General features: G+C 42.2%; 1 protein-coding gene across 3 annotated transcripts in view; it reads right to left on the reverse strand.

The window, feature by feature from the left end:
- LOC124551220 overlaps positions 1-21895 on the reverse strand; it is a 146667-nt gene that overhangs the window by 17235 nt on the left and 107537 nt on the right. For 2 of the 3 annotated variants that reach the window (XM_047126209.1, XM_047126211.1), the window contains exons 9-11: positions 16535-16732; positions 4577-4750; positions 1128-1328 (exon numbers count right to left, since the gene is read on the reverse strand). In XM_047126209.1, coding sequence (XP_046982165.1) covers positions 1128-1328; positions 4577-4750; positions 16535-16732 — 573 coding nt within the window. The remainder of the gene's footprint in view (positions 1-1127; positions 1329-4576; positions 4751-16534; positions 16733-21895) is intronic. The other variant, XM_047126210.1, reaches the window with a different exon arrangement.

Below are 21895 nucleotides of genomic sequence, written 5' to 3' on the forward strand. Positions count from 1 at the left end.
CCAACTCATTTATATTAGGCCTTCTGAGATTTGGCACCAACTACAAATTAAAGTCCCATCTTTTTCAGATGCACACCATGTGTACTTTTAATTCATGTTACTAAGTTTTGACTGACAACCTTTCAGCCATTCTCACACAGCAAAGTTGTTGGCTAGGAGACTTCAAAGAGCAGGTGTAGGCACTTAAGTGGAAAGCTTTTCTTTGTTCTTCACACACAATGGCACCTTTACTTTGTGAAGTGTGAGATGTAGATGTACCTGATAAGTGTAGCTGACAGTAATGGGCGTGTAGTGTGATGTCATGTTTGTGTCAGACTGTGATGATGATGAGAGAAGAAAGAGGGTGAAACCCACTGCCAGCACGTACCCTACTCTCTTGAACAGCACTTTAGTGGGCCACAGAGTTTAACGTACCCATCTGACTGACAGATCACAATGACAGTGCCGCATGCCCTCATATCATCAAACACTGCAGAGAGCTTTGGACTTTATTCCAGGACACTGGCACAAAGTCTTGTGAGAAGAAACTGTATGCTACCACTCCTCCTACCCTTTGCTGTAGGGAAAATGGCGAGCTGCCACCAGCACATAGGGTACACAGGTGGTTATCAACCCAAATACTGACCAACCTTGACGTTGCTTAACCTCTGTGATCTCGTGAGAACTGATGTATTCAACAAAATAAGGCCATTGATGACCTGAAATTATGTGTCCACAACTTTTTCCCCTCATGTCAAAAACAGAGAAAGTGGTGAGGTTGAGAATGATGACAGAGGTTGAGGGGTTGGGGAAGAGTGGTGGGTGGTTAGGGGGTGTGGGGAGCTTTAGTGGAGGGTGGGGATTGGGGTGGGGGGTGCATGAGGGGGTGAGGAATGGGAGGGGGAAGGGGACAAGGATAGAGAGGGGCAGTGGGAAGGGAAGGGGAAGGGGAAGGGGAAGGGGAAGGGTGTGTGTGTGTGTGTGTGTGTGTGTGTGTGTGTGTGTGTGTGTGTGTGTGTGAGAGAGAGAGAGAGAGAGAGAGAGAGAGAGAGATTCAGAAGGACTGCACACAGGTAAAGTTTTGAGATAGAATACGAAACCCAAAGCATCTATTGTTAACTCAGATACGTGTACCTCTGTGCACTTACATGGCAGGAGCAGTTGTGGCAGGTGGTGTTGGCAGACAGCAGGAGGATGGAGGTGCCATGCAGCAGCCTCTGTCCCTCGAGGAGGCAGTGCAGGCAGCGGGGGCAGCAGCTGCCACTGCCGCCGCCCCCAGAGGGAGCCAGCAGGGGGTGCGAGCAGTTGGCCACCGGACACACCTCTGGATAGCATGTGATGTTTCCTTGCTGGGTGAGAGCAGAAAAGTCTACACAAATGATCTACATAAAAACGAGACTGTGTCAAAATGCGACCTCTTGTGCAACGGTTATATCACTGACTGAGAATCGTGTACAAGGCAACTCAAAATGAATATGGCAACTACAAATGGCTACAAATATTAAAGGCATAGGGACACATTAATAAGCATTTGAACGTAAAAGAAATTTCCAAATTTTTAAAATACTTTATAGGTGTCCTATGTGACTCACCTCGGTCACGTGGATATAATTTTTCTTTTTCTTTTTATTGTGCCTCTGTTCAACAACTTTATGAGTTATGAGGACTTGTTCAATAGAAGGGATAAATTTCACAGTAGCAAAGATGAACAAGTGTTCATGGATCTTAAGGTATGCACTTTAAGAGCCTATCTTTACTGGACTTTTTTCTCGTTTTGGTCCATCCTACCTCCTCTGAAAGCTTGCCGGTCGAGTTCTGGTTCATCCTGTATATTCCTTGTTGCAACCGAGCAACTATTCTCCACTGGCTCTGTCCCACCAATGCAGATATTCCCATACACCCCATTGGTAGTGATGGAAGCTTCAGTGACAATGAAAGTTTGAGTTAAGCCTGGAGGTGTGATCAAATAGCTTAACAGTGAATGTGATTGCTTGTGATAAAGAGGGAATCCAGATTTGAGTTCCAGTCTTGCACAAACTTTCAGCTCACATGACATATTCATTATTACTTCAAATCAGTGTAGGTCAATGTTCCAGCAAAAGTTTTTAGTGTGGTTGAAATTTTAAAACACAAGCATTTATTTTGCATATCAAGTTCTTCTGTACATTGAAATTCCCCAGTAATACGAGGGTCACTCAAAGAGAAATGCACACTATTTTTGTAAAAATATAGTTTTCACTCTGCATGTGTGAAAGTTTTAGAGTGTGTTTTCAAACTTAGTTCAACCTGTTCCTGTGAGTGGCGCCGTCACAGCATGTCTTCAAGATGGCTGCTAAACATGACGTTTGTCAGAAGCAACGTGCTGTCATTGAATTCCTGTGCTGTGAAAACGAGACAGTGGGAAACATCCACAAGAGGTTGAAAAAGGTGTATGGAGATGCTGCTATCGATCGCTGTACAGTTAGTAAGTGGGCAAGCAGATTATGTGATGACAGCGGGCACGGCAATATTGATGATTGTCCTAGCAGTGGCAGGCCTCATACTGCACGCACTCCAGACAATGTGCAGAGAGTTGATGAATTGGTGACTGCTGACAGACACATCACAGTGAACTAATTGTCATGCTATGTTGCGATAGGGGAAGGAAGTGTTTGCAGAATACTGAAAGTGTTGGCGTTAAAAAAGGTTTGTGCCAGGTGGGTTCCCAGGATGCTGACAGTGGCTCACAAAGAAAAAAGAAAAATGGTATGCAGAGAACTTTTGGAACAGTATGAGAATGGTGGAGATGAATTTTTTGGAAGAATTGTGACAAGTGATGAAACATGGCTTCATCATTTTTCACCAGAGATGAAGAGGCAATCAGTGGAGGTTGGTCCAGAATTTTACCATGTGGATATACAGGCGCTGGTTCCAAGATGGTGTAAGGCAGTTGTGAGGGATGGAAATTATGTGGAGAAATGAAAATATTGTTCCTAAAGGATGTATCTACACACTGTGAAACTTTCAAACCTGTAGAATAAAAGATGGATTTAAAAAAAAAAAAAATAGTGCGCATTTCTTTTGGAGTGACCCTCGTACTAACTACACCTTAGGAATTAGCAAGACATTAATTACTGTCTGAATGATGATAATTTTGAAACCAAGGCCTTAATTAATTTTGATATTTACAAGGTAAATGTTATCAGAAAGTATGAAAGTCATTCAAAAACTAGTGCCTCCCATTTATTTTCACAAAAACTACAATAGTTATAGAAATGACAGTAACACAATTGCATAGTGCAATATTTCAGCAACATACTGTCACATTTCCACATGGTCGTCACCATTCATTATGCACTTTTGCCAATGATGAAGAAGATGCTGCACACTGCACACTCATAAAGACCTGAACTGACTGAGGCTAGCTACTGCCTTACAGCTCCAGTGACAGCATCTGAGTCTGGAAAATGTTGGCAATGTAGTACATCTTGTGCATGCCCATAGAGGTGGAACTCTAATGACAGTAATTCAGGAATGTGTGGTGGATGTGGTCAGAGAGTCTAGTCAAATATGGCAATGAGTTCCACAGTCGCAAAACTGTTGTGGGACCGAGCATTATTGTGTTTTGATTGGAAGTTTGTCTTCTTTTATGCCTGACACTGGAAATTCAAGCTTCCAGCCCAGGCAGTGTGGCAGTGTAGTGTTATGAACTGACAGTTATTGAGGCTTGCTTTACTTACTTTACTCTCGGAGACACTGAAAAGAACCATACCATTTGTATCCGAGAAGGCAGTGCACATCACTTTGCCTGCAGATGGCTTTGTCTTTACCTTATTTGCAGGAGAGCTCAAATGTTGCCACTCTGTGAACTACCTTTTGAATTCTGGCTTGTAGTTGTGACAGTTCAAGGGATAATGATGTTCAGAAAATTGTCACCTTCAGCGTAATACAGGTTCAGTAGGTCCCAACTGATTTCCATTCAACATTCTTTTTCACATAAGCATCCATGGGACCTATGTTGTACACACTTTGCATAACCTAAGTTATGTAACATCTCTTTTAAGGCATTTCAGTTAACATTCAGCTGCGTACACAATTCCTCAGTCACGATCCACCTTTCATCGTGCAGGAGTTGATCGAGGCACTGTTCATTATGAGAGATGCATGCCGAGCAGGTTGACCGGGGTGTGGTTTGTCATGCATATCTATTTCAACACTACTGAAATGCAGTACCCAGGATTTCACATTACTTGCATATACTGTACATCTCCAAACACCTTTTTCAAGCACAGATGGATCTGAATTGGTGTAATTTGTTCAGCAGTCAACGTCTGACATCTTTCTGGAATGCTCCCTTGATGCTGCTGTCTGTTGCAGGGCAACAAAATGGGCAGCATACTACTGCAAAGGTTCAAAAATTATTACTACACCAACATAATCTGGCTCGGACACCGAAAGTTGATGCAAAATGATAGGAGGCATTAGTTTCAGAATGACTTGTAAATAGCGAGAAGGCAAAAAAGTGTGTCTTTAGTCTAGGAAAGACACCAGAACCATCAGGGATGCTCCTCTTTGCGGTGTTCTGAGCTGAGTGAAGCAGATGTGTGCACACCCGTACCTGACAGACACAGGTGGTGCAGGGCAGCGACGGGTGTGGGAACAGCTGGCCGTCGTCGTATGTGCGGCTGCCGTACTGGCAACCCTTGCACAGGGGACAGCACTCGCCGGGCGTGAGCCGTGGGTGGTAGCACTGCAGTGTGCACTCCACAGGGCTGCATTCCACTTGGCCATTCTGGAACACAATGTTTTATTTTACAGTTTTTTGTTCCACTGTACTCTGGGCAGACACGAAATAGTGTTACGACCAACAGTGATGTACACAAAATTCCTCTCTACACTTCTGCTGCATTATATCATTTTATTTTTAATTGAAAAAAAGAAATAAAGGAGTGATGATATGTAATCAAATCCCCATCCAGCCTTCCACATTTACATTCCCCATGGTTTCTCTATATTGCTCATGGAAAATTCCAGAGTGCTTTGTTTCGAGAAAATACAGTCCAAGTGGGATCTTAAACCTTAATCTTCCTTTTTTCGCAAGACTTCAGACTGCCTCTCCAACTGATTAGTTTTTTCAGGTACATGTTTGATAAAAGCTTTTCTGATTATTCATGAACTGTATGTGTAGCATGTAGTGAAACGATCCTCTACTGTTGACCAATGCAAAATGGGCTTCTGTAGGGTAAAATTTAACAAAAGGAGCTAATGAACTTGTTTGTCATGTTTCTATGCGTTAACTCTGTGAGAGTGAATTCTACTGAAGCGTGTCTTGAATGGTTTGTTTCATATAGAAGAAATTCTGGGTGGGCTGCAACAACTGCCAGTGGCTGCACCTACGAGACACAGTGTTTCTTGTCCCACTTATTTCTGCTCGTACAGACCTTGCTGGTTTTGATAACTCTGTGAAATCTGCATCATTCCACATAAAACATCAGAATTATGCCACTTGTTAAACGCCAATTTTGAAAGATTTATTGTAAAGATTATTCGTGCATAGATCTTCAAAAATATATCTTGAACAGTAATATGAAATCTTAATAGGATCTAGTGCGACAAGGTTGATGTATACTGTTGAATTGCTATACCACATTGTTAAAGACAATAGGCAACTTATTATTTCAAAATATATATATTTATTTTGGAAACTATGTCAGTTTACCTAAACTGAAATAACAGCATCCAGAGTGAACATCTGACAATAGAAGACACAGTGAACTTTAACTGAAAAAAGGTAAGACCCTGAGCATTAATATACATGTTTGAATGAGTGTTTTTTATTTAGCAGATTGAGATTACAAAGTTTTTTTAAGGTAAGGCTGATTTCAGATTCATAAACAATTCCTATTGTCTCAAAGTAACTTATCAGTTTAGGAGCTACAGTCTAACAAGAATAGATTGCAAGGTAAACTGTTTATATTAAAAAACTAAAAACCCGCCTCCATTGCGAAAAAGCACCTAGTGTTAAGTGGTAACCCAGGTTTTGGTGTAGATAACTACACCTTCTTCAGAACAACAATAAAACCCACAAGTGCCTAAGAAGACCTTTGTCAATTATTAAAAGAACACCATAGCTATACATTTACAAATGAAAAAGAAAGGAAAACACAAACAGTACATATGTACAAAGTCAAAACCACTACTTAACTTAATGGTGTACGCTCCACCTCACTCCGGCCTATTGATAGGCCGAAACCTGGGTTAACACTTGACACTAGGTGCTTTTTTCGCAATCGAGGCGGGTTTTTAGTTTTTTAATATATTAGCCAACGATTGCTGATGCGCTGCGATGTTGAAGGTTCTTAAACTGTCTATAAGTTTAAAATCAGTCATATTTGATAAAACCTAGCAGTCATACAGTGACACAGTGCTTCCGGTTTTTCTTATGACACAATAGTGTTTAACTTCTCTAAACGTTTGGCCTGAAAAATTTACCTTCTTGGATGGCTACAGAGAAATACAGTAATTAGTGGACCACTTGAAACTTCCTACCTGATTAAATTTTGTGCAAGACTGGGACTTAACCCAAAACCTTCCCATTCGTGACCAATGCTCTTACCAACCAGACTAGCCAGGCATGATGCACGATCTGCTCCCACAGCTTTACTTCTGTCACTACCTTTCTCCTACCTTCTAAACTCGTAAGAGCATTGCCCGTGAAAGGAAAGGTTCCGTGTTCGAGACCTGGTGTGACACACAGTTTTAACCTGCCATGAAATTTCAAAACAACTTATAATGACTGTGTTATAGGCAAATTTTTAGACTCATCCAAGAGTTTTGACATGGTTGACAATCAAATAAAATATTACTAAACAAAATAGAAGCACTAGGTGTAGGGGAATTAGTTAATGATTGGTTCCAGTCACACTTAGAAAATATGGTGCATATGGTTATAGGTGCCCTACATTTCAAATGATGCTCAATTTTTACTGAAACAATTAACATACCCTAAAGATATTAACGTAGATGTTACTCAAGGGAATATGTCAGGACTAATTCTGTTTTTAATATACATTGTCTGACAAACAAAAGTGAAGCACCCAGAAGACACGGTGAGAAGTCAATGTAACTTTGCACATGTGCACATTGGCAGCAGGTATGTAAGTGGTTGGAGCTGCAGTTCTCTGTAACAAGTAGAACAGCCATCAAAGTGCATTAATGTTAGTCACATTTAGTGTTGTTAACAGGCCTGACAGGAATAAAAGGGGTGTGAACAGTGTCGGATGTTGAGTGGTCACAGAAGGACACTGCAGTGCTAGGCACTCTTGAGAGACAGTATTAGTGGCATCTGACAGAGTTTGAAAGGGGCCTCATTAGGAGTCTGACCACCACAAGAGAAGGTCACCATATTGTGCAGTGAGTGTGTTGTAAACCCTCCACATCTGTGCCTGCCATCTGTGAACAAGTAATAGACTCCCTGCAACAGTCTGTGTCATCTCTCACCACTGTTCAGAGATTAGCAACAGCTCGACTAAGAAATTACTGTCTCTTGCATAGGCTGCCGTTAACATCACAACACAAATGACTGCATGTGGAGTGGTGTCAAGATCTGGAAGCACGGACTGCTGGTGAACGGTATCACACTGGGGTCAGTGCCGAATCATGGTTGCGCACTATTCCTGATGATCGCCATCAGAGGGTATGGTGGTGACCTGGGGAAAGGTCCATTTCTTCCAATATTTTGGGTAGGCACCCAAACGCTACTCCTGCCATCATGATGTGGGAAGCTACCAGGTGTGCCTTCATGGGTCTCGGCTGGTAGTGACTGGGAAACTCTGACGGGACAATGGTACAGTCAGACGTCATGTATTCTGACGTGTTACCTCTGGTGTGACAGTATCGCGGTGCAATTTTCCGATAGGAGGACAGTGCTCATCGAGATGTGGCAAATGTTTCTATGAACTGTGTGTGACGGTGAGATACTCCCGTGACTGGCAAGTTATCTGTATTTGCCCCCAATAGAACATGTGTGGGACCAGCTCAGACGTCAACTCCGTTCCAGTGCGAGTATTCAGGATATTGAGGAGCAACACAACAGTTGTGAGCTAGCTTGCCTCAGGAAAGTCTACAATGATTTCATGACACACTTCTTGACTGACTCAGTGCACACATTCAGGTCAGAGGTTATGCAGTGTTGTACTGATAAATATTGTCACAGTGCCAAGTTGCTTGAAAACTTGGCTAGATATTGTAATTGCTGAAATATCATCACATACCCTCTCGACTCGTGGAATTTCATTTTCTCCTCCAGTGTGCTTCACTTTTATCATCAGACAGTGTATATGGGTTGGGTTGTTTGGGGGAAGAGACCTAACAGCGAGGTCATCGGTCTCGTCAGATTAAGGAAGGATGGGGAAGGAAGTTGGCCGTGCCCTTTCAAAGAAACCATTTAGGGAAGTCACGGAAAACCTAAATCGTGATGGCCGGACACAGGATTGCTTACACACAGAAGACAACTTATCATTTTAAATGTGATAACTCTAGTTTTTAGTGATGAATATTGATTGTCAGCTGACATGGAATGAACACTAAGATATTGGCAATTAGATTGTGAGCAGCATGTTATGGCCCTTGAATGCTATCATCAAAGTGCAAAAGTCAGTGCTTTGTGGTGACATACTACTCCTATGTACATTCATTTCACAGCTGTGAGATACTTTTCTAGGGTAAAATGTACAAAACATGGATACATTGTCCAAACTGGGGAAAGGCCTGTAAGGATAATAACTAAAAGCAGTAATTGAGCTCACTGCAAAGAAATATTTAAAAAAATTGTGTATCCATATTGTGTTAAATGAATTATTATTGTGCACATCAGGAGAAACAAAGAAAAGTACATTACCAATAGTTATACAGTGTACACAATTGTGACACAAGATTCACTTTGGATTTACATTCAGAAAGGAAAAACAACCATAGAAACTTCAAACAGCATTTCATATCAGAGATTAAAATGAATAACATATTGCCCAAGCAGATGGGAGAGTTGCTTAAAATACATTTATTTAAAAAGGCAGTCAAACCTTACCTATTAAAAATTGCATACTTGACAGTGAAAGATTACTTAGAGAGTTGGAGTTAATAATAATAATAATAATAATAATAATAATAATAATAATGATGATGATGAGCGTTTGGCATCATTGGCCGGGAGGCCCCTCGCGGGGCAGGTCCGGCCGCCATATCGCAGGTCTTATTACATTCGGCGCCACATTGGGCGACCTGCACGCCGGATGGGGATGAAATGATGATGAACACAACACAACACCCAGTCCCTGAGCGGAGAAAATCTCCGACCCAGCCGGGAATCGAACCCGGGCCCAGAGGACGGCAATTCGTCACGCTGACCACTCAGCTACTGGGGCGGACATAATAATAATAATAATATAAAGAAGAAAACAGGAGGAAAAAATTGAAATATACATCCAACTGGCTGAGGAAGTCAAAGACATGTGGCATCAGGATAAAGTTGACATCATACCAATTATACTATCAACTACAGGAGTCATACCACACAATATCCACAAGTACATCAACGCAATACAGCTACATCCAAACGTATATATACAACTACAGAAATCTGTAATTATTGATACCTGTTCAATTACCCGAAAGTTCCTAAATGCAATGTAACATATACCGTACAGTTAAAAGGAAGTCACGCTTGATCAAGGTCCGCATCACTTTCCATTTTTAACCAGACATAATGTCTGAGACAGGAAAGAGAAATAATAATAATAACAATAACAATTATACAGATTATTCTAGACCATAATACCAAAGTCACACCATTTTATCTGAGTCATCAGCCCCTCATGAAGAGTTAGATAATTATACTGCATGACAAAAGTCATGGAATACCTCCTAATATCATCTCGGAACTACTTCTGCCTGGTGTAGTGCAGAAACTCAACGTGGCATGGAGTCAACAAGTCACTGGAAGTCCTCTGCAGAAATATTGAACCATGCTGCCTCTATAGCCGACCAAAATTGCAAAAGTGTTGCAGGAGTTTGTGCATGAACTGACCCCTCATTTATGCCCATAAATGTTTGATGGGATTCATTTCAGGTGATTTGGGTGGCCAAACTATTCGTTCGAGTAGTACAGAAGGGTCGACCGAAGTGTCCGATCCCACCCGTTGGCTTTGACCCATGACGTAAGGGTGTTGTGTGTGACGTCACGACGGCGCGGAATTTAGTTTGTGAGAGTGGCATGTTTGTAGGTGTCATTTTGATGCGATCGGTGGTGCTCTCTGGTGGTGTGTTAGGTGATGTTTTTGGTTTAGTTTGAGAGTGTGGCGTCGTGTGAATTTTGGTAAATTGCTTTTTTTATGTCTTTGGTAGGTATGGATATGACTGACAGGGTCAACAGTTTTCGGTTGTCGACTATGATAGGGGACAGTGCATTGTCTCTAATAAAATTTCCTCAACTATTCAGATTTTTGGATGAAGTCGTGAAGTGTTCAGTATGTCGTGAAGAAATGAGGCTTACTTAAAGTTCCGGCATCTCAGACCATGGATGGCTGTATGTGGAGATGTCGTAAGGATAACAGGTCAAGAGAAGTGTTCGATCCCAATGTATGGCTGTGAATGTTGGTATTGGTATCGGGAGATGTTTTTGAGCTATATAGGTCAAGGGAAGTGTTTAGGACCTAATTTATGGGATCGGGAGCTGCTGTTGAGCTATATAGGTCAAGGGAAGTGTCCGATTCCAGATGATACTGTGTTTAGTGGTATTTGGGGAGTTTTGTGATGTCAGTTTTTTTCATCATTTTGTGTGGTTTTGTATGGGGGTGGGTGTGTAAATTTGTTTATATTTAGTTTGTACCCACCCAAAAACCTCCTATTTCCCGCACTTGTCACGTTAGTGTCATTAGGCTTTTTGTGGAATGTGTGTGTGTTTGTTTTTCGATGTATTTTTGTCCTCATAATGTGTACATAACAACTTTATATGCGCCATATTGGAATCATGGTTTATGGTTGTTTCCGCCATATTTGTGACGTCATGGGTCAAAGCAGACGGGCGGGATCGGACGCTTCCGTATTTCCGTACATAATGTTTTTGGATATATCCCGTTGTGGGATGGTGCATGCTGAAAAAGGGCAGTTCCCAGGTAGCCTTGAACTACAGAATTTATTTCTCTAATGAAACAACAAGAAAACATGGAACACAGAAACTGAATCTCTACAAAGAGCAAGAGAGATCATTCTGATCTTAGCACACAGTCTGTCACCATCGATTGCTCTCCAAGGTCGGAATCGGTTGTGATCCCAATTGGTGGTGCACTCGCATTGTCTTCACCTGGTAGTGCTGTATTGGTGACTCGTCGTTTACTTGGCAGCACACTCATCAGCTCACACCCCTGGAGAGCTGCAGGAGGCAGTCCTATATTGGCCACCCGGCATAAGGGTACTTGGAAACAGTCGATGTCATGTGGCTTTGTGGATGCGAAATAGTGCCAGCTGTCCTGTGATCGCGGCGCCCTCCCTACCACAGCGTATGGCACAGTGAAGTCCAACAGTGTCAGCTGCAGGCACCTGGTGTGACAGCAATATGCAGGGTATTGCTTTGTGGTGTCATGCCGGAATATTGAGCACTTGAGGTACAAAGCATTCCTCTTCCCTTTGGAGAAAGATGGCAAAGCCATCTCGAGACAGTGGCCACAGTGGAGGTGACAGTCGAGGACATAGCATTTTCAAACCGATCACATACAATTGGGGCCCAGTGACACGACACACTGTCAAAAAAAAAAAAATAAATAAATAAATAAATAAATAAATAAAAAATATATATACATATAAACAAAGATGAGGTGACTTACCGAACAAAAGCGCTGGCAGGTCGATAGACACACAAACAAACACAAACATACACACAAAATTCAAGCTTTCGCAACAAACTGTTGCCTCATCAGGAAAGAGGGAAGGAGAGGGGAAGACGAAAGGAAGTGGGTTTTAAGGGAGAGGGTAAGGAGTCATTCCAATCCCGGGAGCGGAAAGACTTACCTTAGGGGGAAAAAAGGACAGGTATACACTCGCACACACGCACATATCCATCCACACATACAGACACAAGCAGACATATTTAAAGACAAAGAGTTTGGGCAGAGATGTCAGTCGAGGCAGAAGTGTAGAGGCAAAGAAGTTGTTGAAAGACAGGTGAGGTATGAGTGGCGGCAACTTGAAATTAGCGGAGATTGAGGCCTGGCGGATGACGAGAAGAGAGGATATACTGAAGGGCAAGTTCCCATCTCCGGAGTTCGGATTCCGGAGATGGGAACTTGCCCTTCAGTATATCCTCTCTTCTCGTCATCCGCCAGGCCTCAATCTCCGCTAATTTCAAGTTGCCGCCACTCATACCTCACCTGTCTTTCAACAACTTCTTTGCCTCTACACTTCTGCCTCGACTGACATCTCTGCCCAAACTCTTTGTCTTTAAATATGTCTGCTTGTGTCTGTATGTGTGGATGGATATGTGCGTGTGTGCGAGTGTATACCTGTCCTTTTTTCCCCCTAAGGTAAGTCTTTCCGCTCCCGGGATTGGAATGACTCCTTACCCTCTCCCTTAAAACCCACTTCCTTTCGTCTTCCCCTCTCCTTCCCTCTTTCCTGATGAGGCAACAGTTTGTTGCGAAAGCTTGAATTTTGTGTGTATGTTTGTGTTTGTTTGTGTGTCTATCGACCTGCCAGCGCTTTTGTTCGGTAAGTCACCTCATCTTTGTTTTTATATATAATTTTTCCCACGTGGAATGTTTCCTTCCATTATATATATATATATATATATTTTTGGGAATATCACATCCTTGGGTGGCTGCAAATGGCCTCCAAATAGTCGAACATCTGAGGATCCAGTTCATTCCATGTAAACACCCACACCATTTTGGAACCATCACCAGTTTGCACAGTGCCTTGTTGGCAACTTGGATCCACAGCTTCATGGGGGCTGCGCCACACTCAGACCCTACCATCAGCTCTTACCAACCAAAATTGGGACTCATTTGACCATGCCACAGATTTCCAGTCACCTAAGGTCCAACTGATATAGTACGGTCACGAGACCAGGAGAGGCGCTGCAGGTGATGTCATGCTGTTAGCAAAGGGGCTCATGATGGTCATCTGCTACCATAGCCTGCTAATGCAAAATTTTGCTGCAAATTCCTAACGGATAAGTATGTTGTGCATCCCACACGGATTTCTGCAGTTATTTCACACAGTGTTCCTCATCTATTATCATTGACAACTCACAGCAAATGCCGCTGCTCTCGATTGTTAAGTAAAGGCCGTTAGCCACCATGTTGTCTGTGGTGGGAGGTAATGTCTGAAGTGTGGCATTCTCAGCACACTCTTGACACTGTGGATTGTGGAATATTGAATTGCCTGACGATTTCTAAAATGGAATGTCCCACGCATCCAGCTCCAGCTACCATTCTGCATTCAAAGTCTGTTAATTCCCATCTTGTGGCCATAATCATGTTGGAGACCTTTCCACACAAATCACCTAAGTAGAAATGACAACTCCACCAATGCACTGCCCTTTTATAGCTTGTGTACATGATACTACTGCTTTCTATGTGTGAATATTGCTATCCCACGACTTTAGTCACTTCAGTGTATTTTTTATGTTAGCAACAGAAAAAGCTAACTTATTCAAACTAAGTACAAATGTAATAGAAGTATATACAACCTGATGATGTGGTGAGTTTGTTGAGACATGGCCCTCAGATTCAGGAGGACAAAGGCCTGTGCTCTGTCCAGCCATTAGGTATTCCTAAATCACTTTGGCCAAATGTCAGATGGTTCTTTCAACAAGGCCATGGCCAACTGCCTGCATATGCATTTATGTCTACGTATAACTCTGCAATTCACAATTAATTGTTTGGCAGAGGGTTAATACAACTATTTTCACACTCTTTCTCGACTGTGCAACTCTTGACTAGCACATCAAAAAAATGAAAACCTAAATCTTTCCATGCAAGCTCTGATTTACTTTATTATATTGCTATGGTCATCTCTCCCTATGCAAGTGGGAGTAAACAAAAAGTATTTTTACATTCAATAGAGAAAGTTAGTGTATGGCATTTGTGAAAATACACTGAAGTGCCAAAGAAACTGATATAAGTATGCATATTGAAATACAGAGATATGTAAACACGCAGGAGACGGTGCTGTGATTGGCAATGCCTATATAAGACTACAAGTGTCTGGAGTGGTTGTTAGATCAGTTACTGCTGTTACAATGGCAGGTTATCAAGATTTAAGTGAGTTTGAACATGGTGTTATAGTCGGGGCACGAGCAACGGGACACAGCATCTCCAAGGTAGCGATGAAGTGGGGATTTTCCCACACAACCATTTCACGAGTGTATTGTGAATATCAGAAATCTGGTGTAACACCAAATCTCTGACATCGCTGCAGCCAGAAAAAGATCCTGTAAGAACAGGACCAACAACGACTGAAGAGAATCATGCAACATGACAGAAGTGCAACCCTTTTGCAAACTGCTGCAGATTTCAATGCTAGGCCATCAGCAAGTGTCAGCAAGCAATCCAGCCAATGAAACATCATTGATATGGGCTTCAGGACCCAAAGACCATCTCATGTACCTTTGGCAACTGCACGACACAAAGCTTTATGCCTTGCCTGGGCCTGTCAACATTGACATTGGACTGTTGATGACTGGAAACACGTTGCCTGGTCGGATGAGTCTCATTTCAAATTGTATTGAGCAGATGAACATGTATGGGTATGGAGACTACCTCATGGATCCATGGATCCTGCATGTCAGCAGGGGACTGCTCAAGCTGGTAGAGGCTTTGTAATGGTGTGGGGCATGAAGTTGGAGTGATATGGGACCCCTGATACATCTAGATACAACTCTGACAGGTGACACGTATGTAAGCATCCTATCTCATCACCTGCATCCATTCATACCCATTGTGCATTTCAACAGACTTTGGCAATTCCAGCAGGACAATGTGACACCCACACATCCAGAACTCCTACAGAGTGACTCCAGGAACACACTTCTGAGTTTATACACTTCTGCTGGCCACCACACTCCCTAGAAATGAAAATTACTGAGCACATCTGGAATGCCTTGCAACCTGCTGCTCAGAAATTTCCTCTCCTTCATACTCTTACAGATTTATGGATAGCCCCGCAGGATTCATGGTGTCAATTCTCTCCAGCCCTACTTCAGACATTAGCAGAGTCCACACTATGTCATGTTGTGGCACTTCTGTGTGCTTGCGGGGCCCTACATGATATTAGGCAGGAGTACCAGCTTCATTGGCTCTTCAGTGTATATACTGTGTTGATATCAGATTTTTTGTTGTTTAGGTTACATATGTATTTTAACTTTCTTTTACACTGTGTATGCCCTTTGGCCAGCACAAGAAATCTGGAAGTTACTATTAATACTAGATGTCATCTGCAGCACGGGTATATTGGAATACTGTCTGTATTAAATTTTTGCTTGGAACATAACCTCTAATCTACATACTCCAGTAAAAGAAAGACTAATGTCCATTATTGACACTTAGCATTACTATGGTAACAGTAGATGTCCTTTTGGGGTACTATTTCAGTGCCACGATCTCCCCTGCTGATAACATTGTCTTTGCCTTGTTTGGAACTGAAGAACTGGCTTCTGTCTACTGATTCAATTGCTGTTTTGATTCTGCCTATGTTGCACACATTGTTGAATATAAATGGTAGGTATCATTTGGTTACTACAAAAATATATAAAAATGTGAATTCATTTCTGCTCCCCCAACTTGTACAAAACTTTCTCATGTGCAATTCTTCATGCAAAATGAAGCAGACTCATTCTTTCGAAATCCCCATAACCTTGGCAATGTCACATACCTTTGGACACTGATCTTTCAGGTTCATATTGTGCATTTTTTCCAATAGTATCTGAAGCTGTTACACTTTTTGGATGTCTTTACTGCAATCAACTGGAACACCTCCATGGCCTCATTTAAAATTGGCAGCCCAATTACTCACAGTGTAAATTGAAGAAGATTCATTGTCCACATTTATGAGCCTTAATTGAATTTCAGCTGGCGTCAAGCCCTCTTTTACCAAAAACTTTGTCACTATATGATACTCAATTTTCACCATTTCTGAGATTTCAAGCACTGCACTTTGTTCAAACTGCTGTCTATGGTGAATTATTGGATGGAATGACTTGCAGTTTCACACAGAGCATGTAGAAAATTGTATCGACCTCTGTGGAAAAAAAACCATCCATCTGGTGCTGTAATCTATGGTGAGGCAAAGAACTTTACAGACCACCCTTGTAATTGTGACTCTGTGCTACAAGCTAACAATGAGCTGCACAGAAGAAGAAAAAGAGGATATGGAAAATAATGAAGGTGAAAACAAGGTTTTGACAAGAATATTTCATGATGTACGTGTCTCACGTTGCGGGAGACTGACGTACGTGATGAAGCTGACCGATCTGCAGAGTGCACAAACTACACATGACACGAAAGTGCACACCACATGTTCAGACCTTGCAGAGGCAGGAGTGGCAACCATGTTCACGGTTGAGCCACAGCTGGCCCTCGTAGAGGAAGCGGCCCCGATGGATACAGCCAGGCGAGGGTGGGCAGCGAGGACAGCACTCGCCTGCCACTAGCACCGCGTCCCGGGCTGGGCATGCAGGGGGCGGGCACTCCACATCGTGGCAGACAGTGCGCCCAGGGTTCCCCTAGCACACCAATTCTGTGTCAGCAGTCACAATAAATGGTGGCACGAAAACTGTAGATCACACACACGTGTTGTGACATGGATACACAGAAAAACAGCCACAAACTATCTTCTTATAAGAAATTGCTGCAACAGAAAATTTAAAGAAAAATGTAATGTGAATTATAAATTATATGAAAGATTCGCAAAGCAAAATCAAATGAATATAGGACTTTCAAACAAAACTTCCGTGAACCTTAGAGCATCAGCATCCCAACCATCACCAAATCGCTACCACAACCACCACTTTTATCACTACTGAGTTCACAGTTTGCTATGCAGAACTGTACCTCAAATTGTTGTTAATGTTGTTATTGTTATTGTTGTTGTTGTTATGGTCTTCAGTCAGAAGACTGGTTTCATGCAGCTCTCCATGTTATTTTATCCTGTGCAAGCCTCTTCACCTCCAAATAACTATGGCATCCTACGTCCTTCTGAATCTGCTTACTGTATTCATCTCTTGGTCTCCCTCCACATATTTACCCACCACACTTCCCTAACTACTGATCAGCTGATACCTTGATGTCTTGGAATATGTAATACCACCTGGGAGCTGCAAATTTCTCATCTCCCCAATTCTGTTTAGTACCTCCTCATTAGTTGCAGGATCTGCCCAGGTAATCTTCAGCTTTATTTTGTAGCACCGCACTTCAAAAGAGTCTATTCTCTTCCTGTCTAAACAGTTTATCATCCATGTTTCACTTCCATATATGGCTATATTCCATTCAAAAACTTTCAGGAAAGTATTCTTGACCCACATCTGTATTTGATGTTAACAAATTTCCCTTCTTAAGAAACACTTTTCTTGCCAGTGCCAGTCTGCATTTATATCCTCTCTACTTTGACCTTCATCAGTTATTCTACTGCCTAAACAGCAAATTTCATCTACTATTTTAAGTGTCTTGTTTCATAACCTAATCCTCAGCATCACCTGATTTAATCTGACTACATTCTGTTATTTTTGTTTTGCTTTTGTTGACTTTCATCTTACATCCACCTTTCAAAACATCATCCATTCCTTTTAACTGCTCTTCCAAGTTCTTTACTGTCTCTGACAGGATTATGATGTCACTGGCAAACCTCAAAGTTTTATTTCTTCCCTCTGAACTTTAATTTCTATCAGACATTTTTCTTTCTTTCTTTCTTTCTTTTTTTTTTACAACTCAAATTATGCAGTTTGTTTGTTTTGTTTTGTTTTAGAGCACAAAAACAACTAGGGTCACGGGCACCCATGTCAAAACTGTAGAACATGAAGACAAAGAAAGGAGTTAAAAACAACTACACATGAATCCTAATCAATGGAAGACAAGACAACTAAAATCAGGGGCATGGAGAAAGATTTATAAAATACATCATAGAGAAATGGAGGTCCTGAACGAAAAATTAAGTGTCTTTCGCCATATGGCTACAATGGATAAAAATTAAAACACAGTCTGCACACAGCCTGCACATCGTTTGCTAAAATGGCAGGTAACTCAGACAGCAAACACAAATGAGAACATAAGTGGCTAAAAAAAGTGCATTCTGTCAGGAAATGGGGGACCGTTAAAGGTTGAGTGCAATCAGCACAAAGTGGTGGGGGAGCACCACTTAACAAGTGGCAATGGCTAAAATGACAGTGCCCAATACACAACCTAGCTAAAATGATCTCCTCATGGTGAGAGGGCTGAGAGGAGGTCATCCAAGCTGCTGGGAGACGGAAGACCAGTGGTGATCCCAAAGTGACACCACCTGCTGACAGACGGTAACACAGAGATCATCGGAGGGAAGGTAAGAAGTAGCAGGCTGAGATACGAGGACTGTAACCTCAGCAGCAGCATCAGTGGCCTAATTTCCTGTCAGACCAACATGACCAGGAACCCGCATAAAAATCACAGTGGCTCCATCAAGAGTGAGCAAGTGACAGCTTTCCTGGACCCGTTGCACTGAGGGATGGGCGGTGTTCAGCACACAGAGGTTTTGAAGGGCACTGACAGAGTAAGAGCAGATGACACAATTGAAAAGCCTTTGTCACCTCATTTCATTCCATATCCCTCTAAATCTTTACACCCAAATATCTGTATGAGTTGCTGAATTACCACTGTGACACATTGATACTGTAGTCATAGAATACCAAGTTTTCACATTTTATTTAGTGCACAGCTTCAAATTTCCGAACGAGTCACATTATACAGTAACAGGCAAAAGCAGCCAGTACAGACTACTTCTTTAAAGTGTTCTCACAAACTATTAATATACTCACACTGATAATTATGGAAATTACTTCTAATTTATTTTACATATGATTAATAAGTAATGTGACAGAATTGCTGAACAGTATTAATATTCTGGAGGTGATATATGTAATACTGTTTACAGAGATGTAAAAAGTACAGGGCATTGTCCTATCTTTCAGAAGTAATAATTTCTTTCTCAGGGACATTTCTTTAATTTTCCTATATGATGTATCTGTCTTTCCCAGTTATGTGTGCTTCAACACCTTTGCATTTCTTCTATAGTCATTTCTGCTTCATTATTGTTCATTTCATGCAAATCTCATTTTTACCCAGCTCATTCTCTGCTATAGCACCACCATTATTTTATTTGCGTGCTCGAGTAAGACAAAGACACTGCCCGGTGTTACTGTGAGAAACCGTCGGCAGGAAGGTGGAAGAGGGCCAGCCAGACAAAATTATAACCTGTTGATGCAGTAAGAACCAGCACCACAGCACTGACCAGTTAGTTAGTGCACAATACTGCCAGCACAATAGACAGCAGGGCCACTGTAGTGTTGGTGCCCTGATTACTACACAGGACACTGTTCTGGGTTACAGGATAGAAATCAACAATGTGGCATAACAGGGGTAAGCTGAGCCTATGTAACTCCCCTCATTTTTACATAGATGTGTACCATTAGCCAGCCACCACCTACAAGGGGGGAGTTACGCCAGCCTAAGTGTCGACACTGGTTTGCGAGGTGCCACAGCTGGATCCTACTCCTAGTAGCAGTGGACTTACCAGCTGAGCTAAGTCCTATGCTGGTGACTTCCTGCCTTCCGGGTAGTGAGCCTCCAGCAGGTAAACCATCACGCACTGCCAGCCTCCTACCTCAGCAGCCTAGAGTTCGAGCCTGGGGCAGTGCAGCTGCTCGCTCGTCTCGTCTCGTCTAGGTGGGCAAACATTGATGCTGATCACTGCCACTCGCACATGTGGGCACTGTAGCTGAAAGACATCTCACATATGCTTGGACATTGGCGCGGTTCTGAGTGCCTCGACACGTTACGTCCTGAGCAACCAGGGTGTCTTCCGTCTGCACTGTAGGCCGCCACTGCTGCCAGGTCAGTGCCTCAACAGAGCCCCAGCTGATGCTGCTCCTCTGGTCAGGTGATGCGTGGCCACAGGCCAACCTGCTGGTGGCAAATCTCTCCACACTCCATAAACACGTATTCTGAGCTTCAGAATATATTCTGGGCACAAACATAATGAGGTATCTTGAACAGAATGACATCCTCCGTGCCAAACAGCACGGATTCCGAAAACATCGATCGTGTTAAACCCAACTCGCACTTTCCTTGAATGATGTACTGAAAGCTCTGGATTGAAGCAGTCAGGTAGGTGCAGTAATTCTTGAGTTCTGAAAAGCGTTTGACTCAGTACTACATCTAAACTTATTGTCAATAGCATGATCATATAGGGATCAAGTGAAATTTGTGACTGGACTAAAGACTTCTTGGCAGGATAGATGTAGCACGTTATCTTGGATCGATAGTCATTGTTGGATGTAGAAGTAACTCCATGTGTGCCCTAGGGAAGTGTGTTGGGACCCGAGCTGTTCATGTTGTATACGAGGGTTGGAACTTCAATAGTGGCAACTATTTATTTACAGCTCATACAAAATGGATACATGTTTCAAAGTTTTACTGACCTTCAAAGTAGTCACCAGCATTGTGTATAACCCTTTGCCAGCAATGTGGAAGTTGTAGGATACTCTTAGCAGTGCCAGTTGTGTTGACAGTTTGAGTTTTGCAATCTATTGCCCAACAAATTTGTAGCAGTTCTGAAGCAAATGCCGTGAAGTGTTTTCTTCAGTTTAGAAATCGAGTTGAACTTACAAGGGTTTAAGTCAGGGGAGTGCAGTAGCTGGTATAGCACTTAGGAGCCCCATCAGTCAGACAAATCAGTAACAGCTTGCACTGTACGTGCTTGAGCATTGTCCTGCAAAATGATGGTCAGGTTCTGCATAAAGTGTCATCACTTCTGTCTCTATGCAGTTCATTTTTGGAACACAACCTATGACCAGCCTAGAGACAGAAGTGATGACACTTTATGCAGGACCTGACCATCATTTTGCAGGACAATGCTCAAGCATGTACAGTGCAAGCTATTATTGATTTGTTTGACTGATGAGGCTGCTAAGTTCTATACCTTAAGCCCTTGTAAGTTCAACTCGATTTCTAAACTGAAAGAAACACTTCACGGCATTTGCTTCAGAACTGCTACAAACTGGTGACTACTTTGAAGGTCAGTATAATGATGTACTGTCTGAAAGAAGCTGCATAAATATTCAATCAGATCTAGCTTACCTTAAATGTTCAAAAATGTAAAATTGCACACTTCACAAAATGAAAAAAGTAATATTCTATGACAATCATACCAATGAGCCAGTGTTGGAATTGGCCAGCTCATACAAATACCTAGCTGTAACACTGTAGGGATATGAAATGGAATTATCACATCGGCTCATTCATGGGTAAAGCACATGGTAGAACACATGGGAAGTTCAATCAGTCTACAAAGGAGATTGCTTACAAAGCACTCATGCAACTGGTTCTAGAATACTGCCCAAGTCTGTGAGACCCATACCAGATAGGACTAACAGGGGATATTGAAGATATACAGAGAAGAGCAGCACAAATGGTCACAGGTTTGTTTAATCTGTGGGAAAGTATCACAGGGAAACTGAAGGAACTGAACTAACAGACTCTTGAAGATAGACCTAAACTATACCAAGAAACTTTATTAACAATGTTTCAAGAACCAACTTTAAACCATGACTCTAGGGATATACAACAACCCCCTACATGACACTCACGTGGGAATCATGAGATAAGATTAGAATAATTATGGTACACACAGAGGCATTCAG

This window comes from Schistocerca americana, chromosome 9 (genome assembly GCF_021461395.2).
Source record: "Schistocerca americana isolate TAMUIC-IGC-003095 chromosome 9, iqSchAmer2.1, whole genome shotgun sequence".
NCBI classification, from domain to species: Eukaryota; Metazoa; Arthropoda; class Insecta; order Orthoptera; family Acrididae; genus Schistocerca; species Schistocerca americana.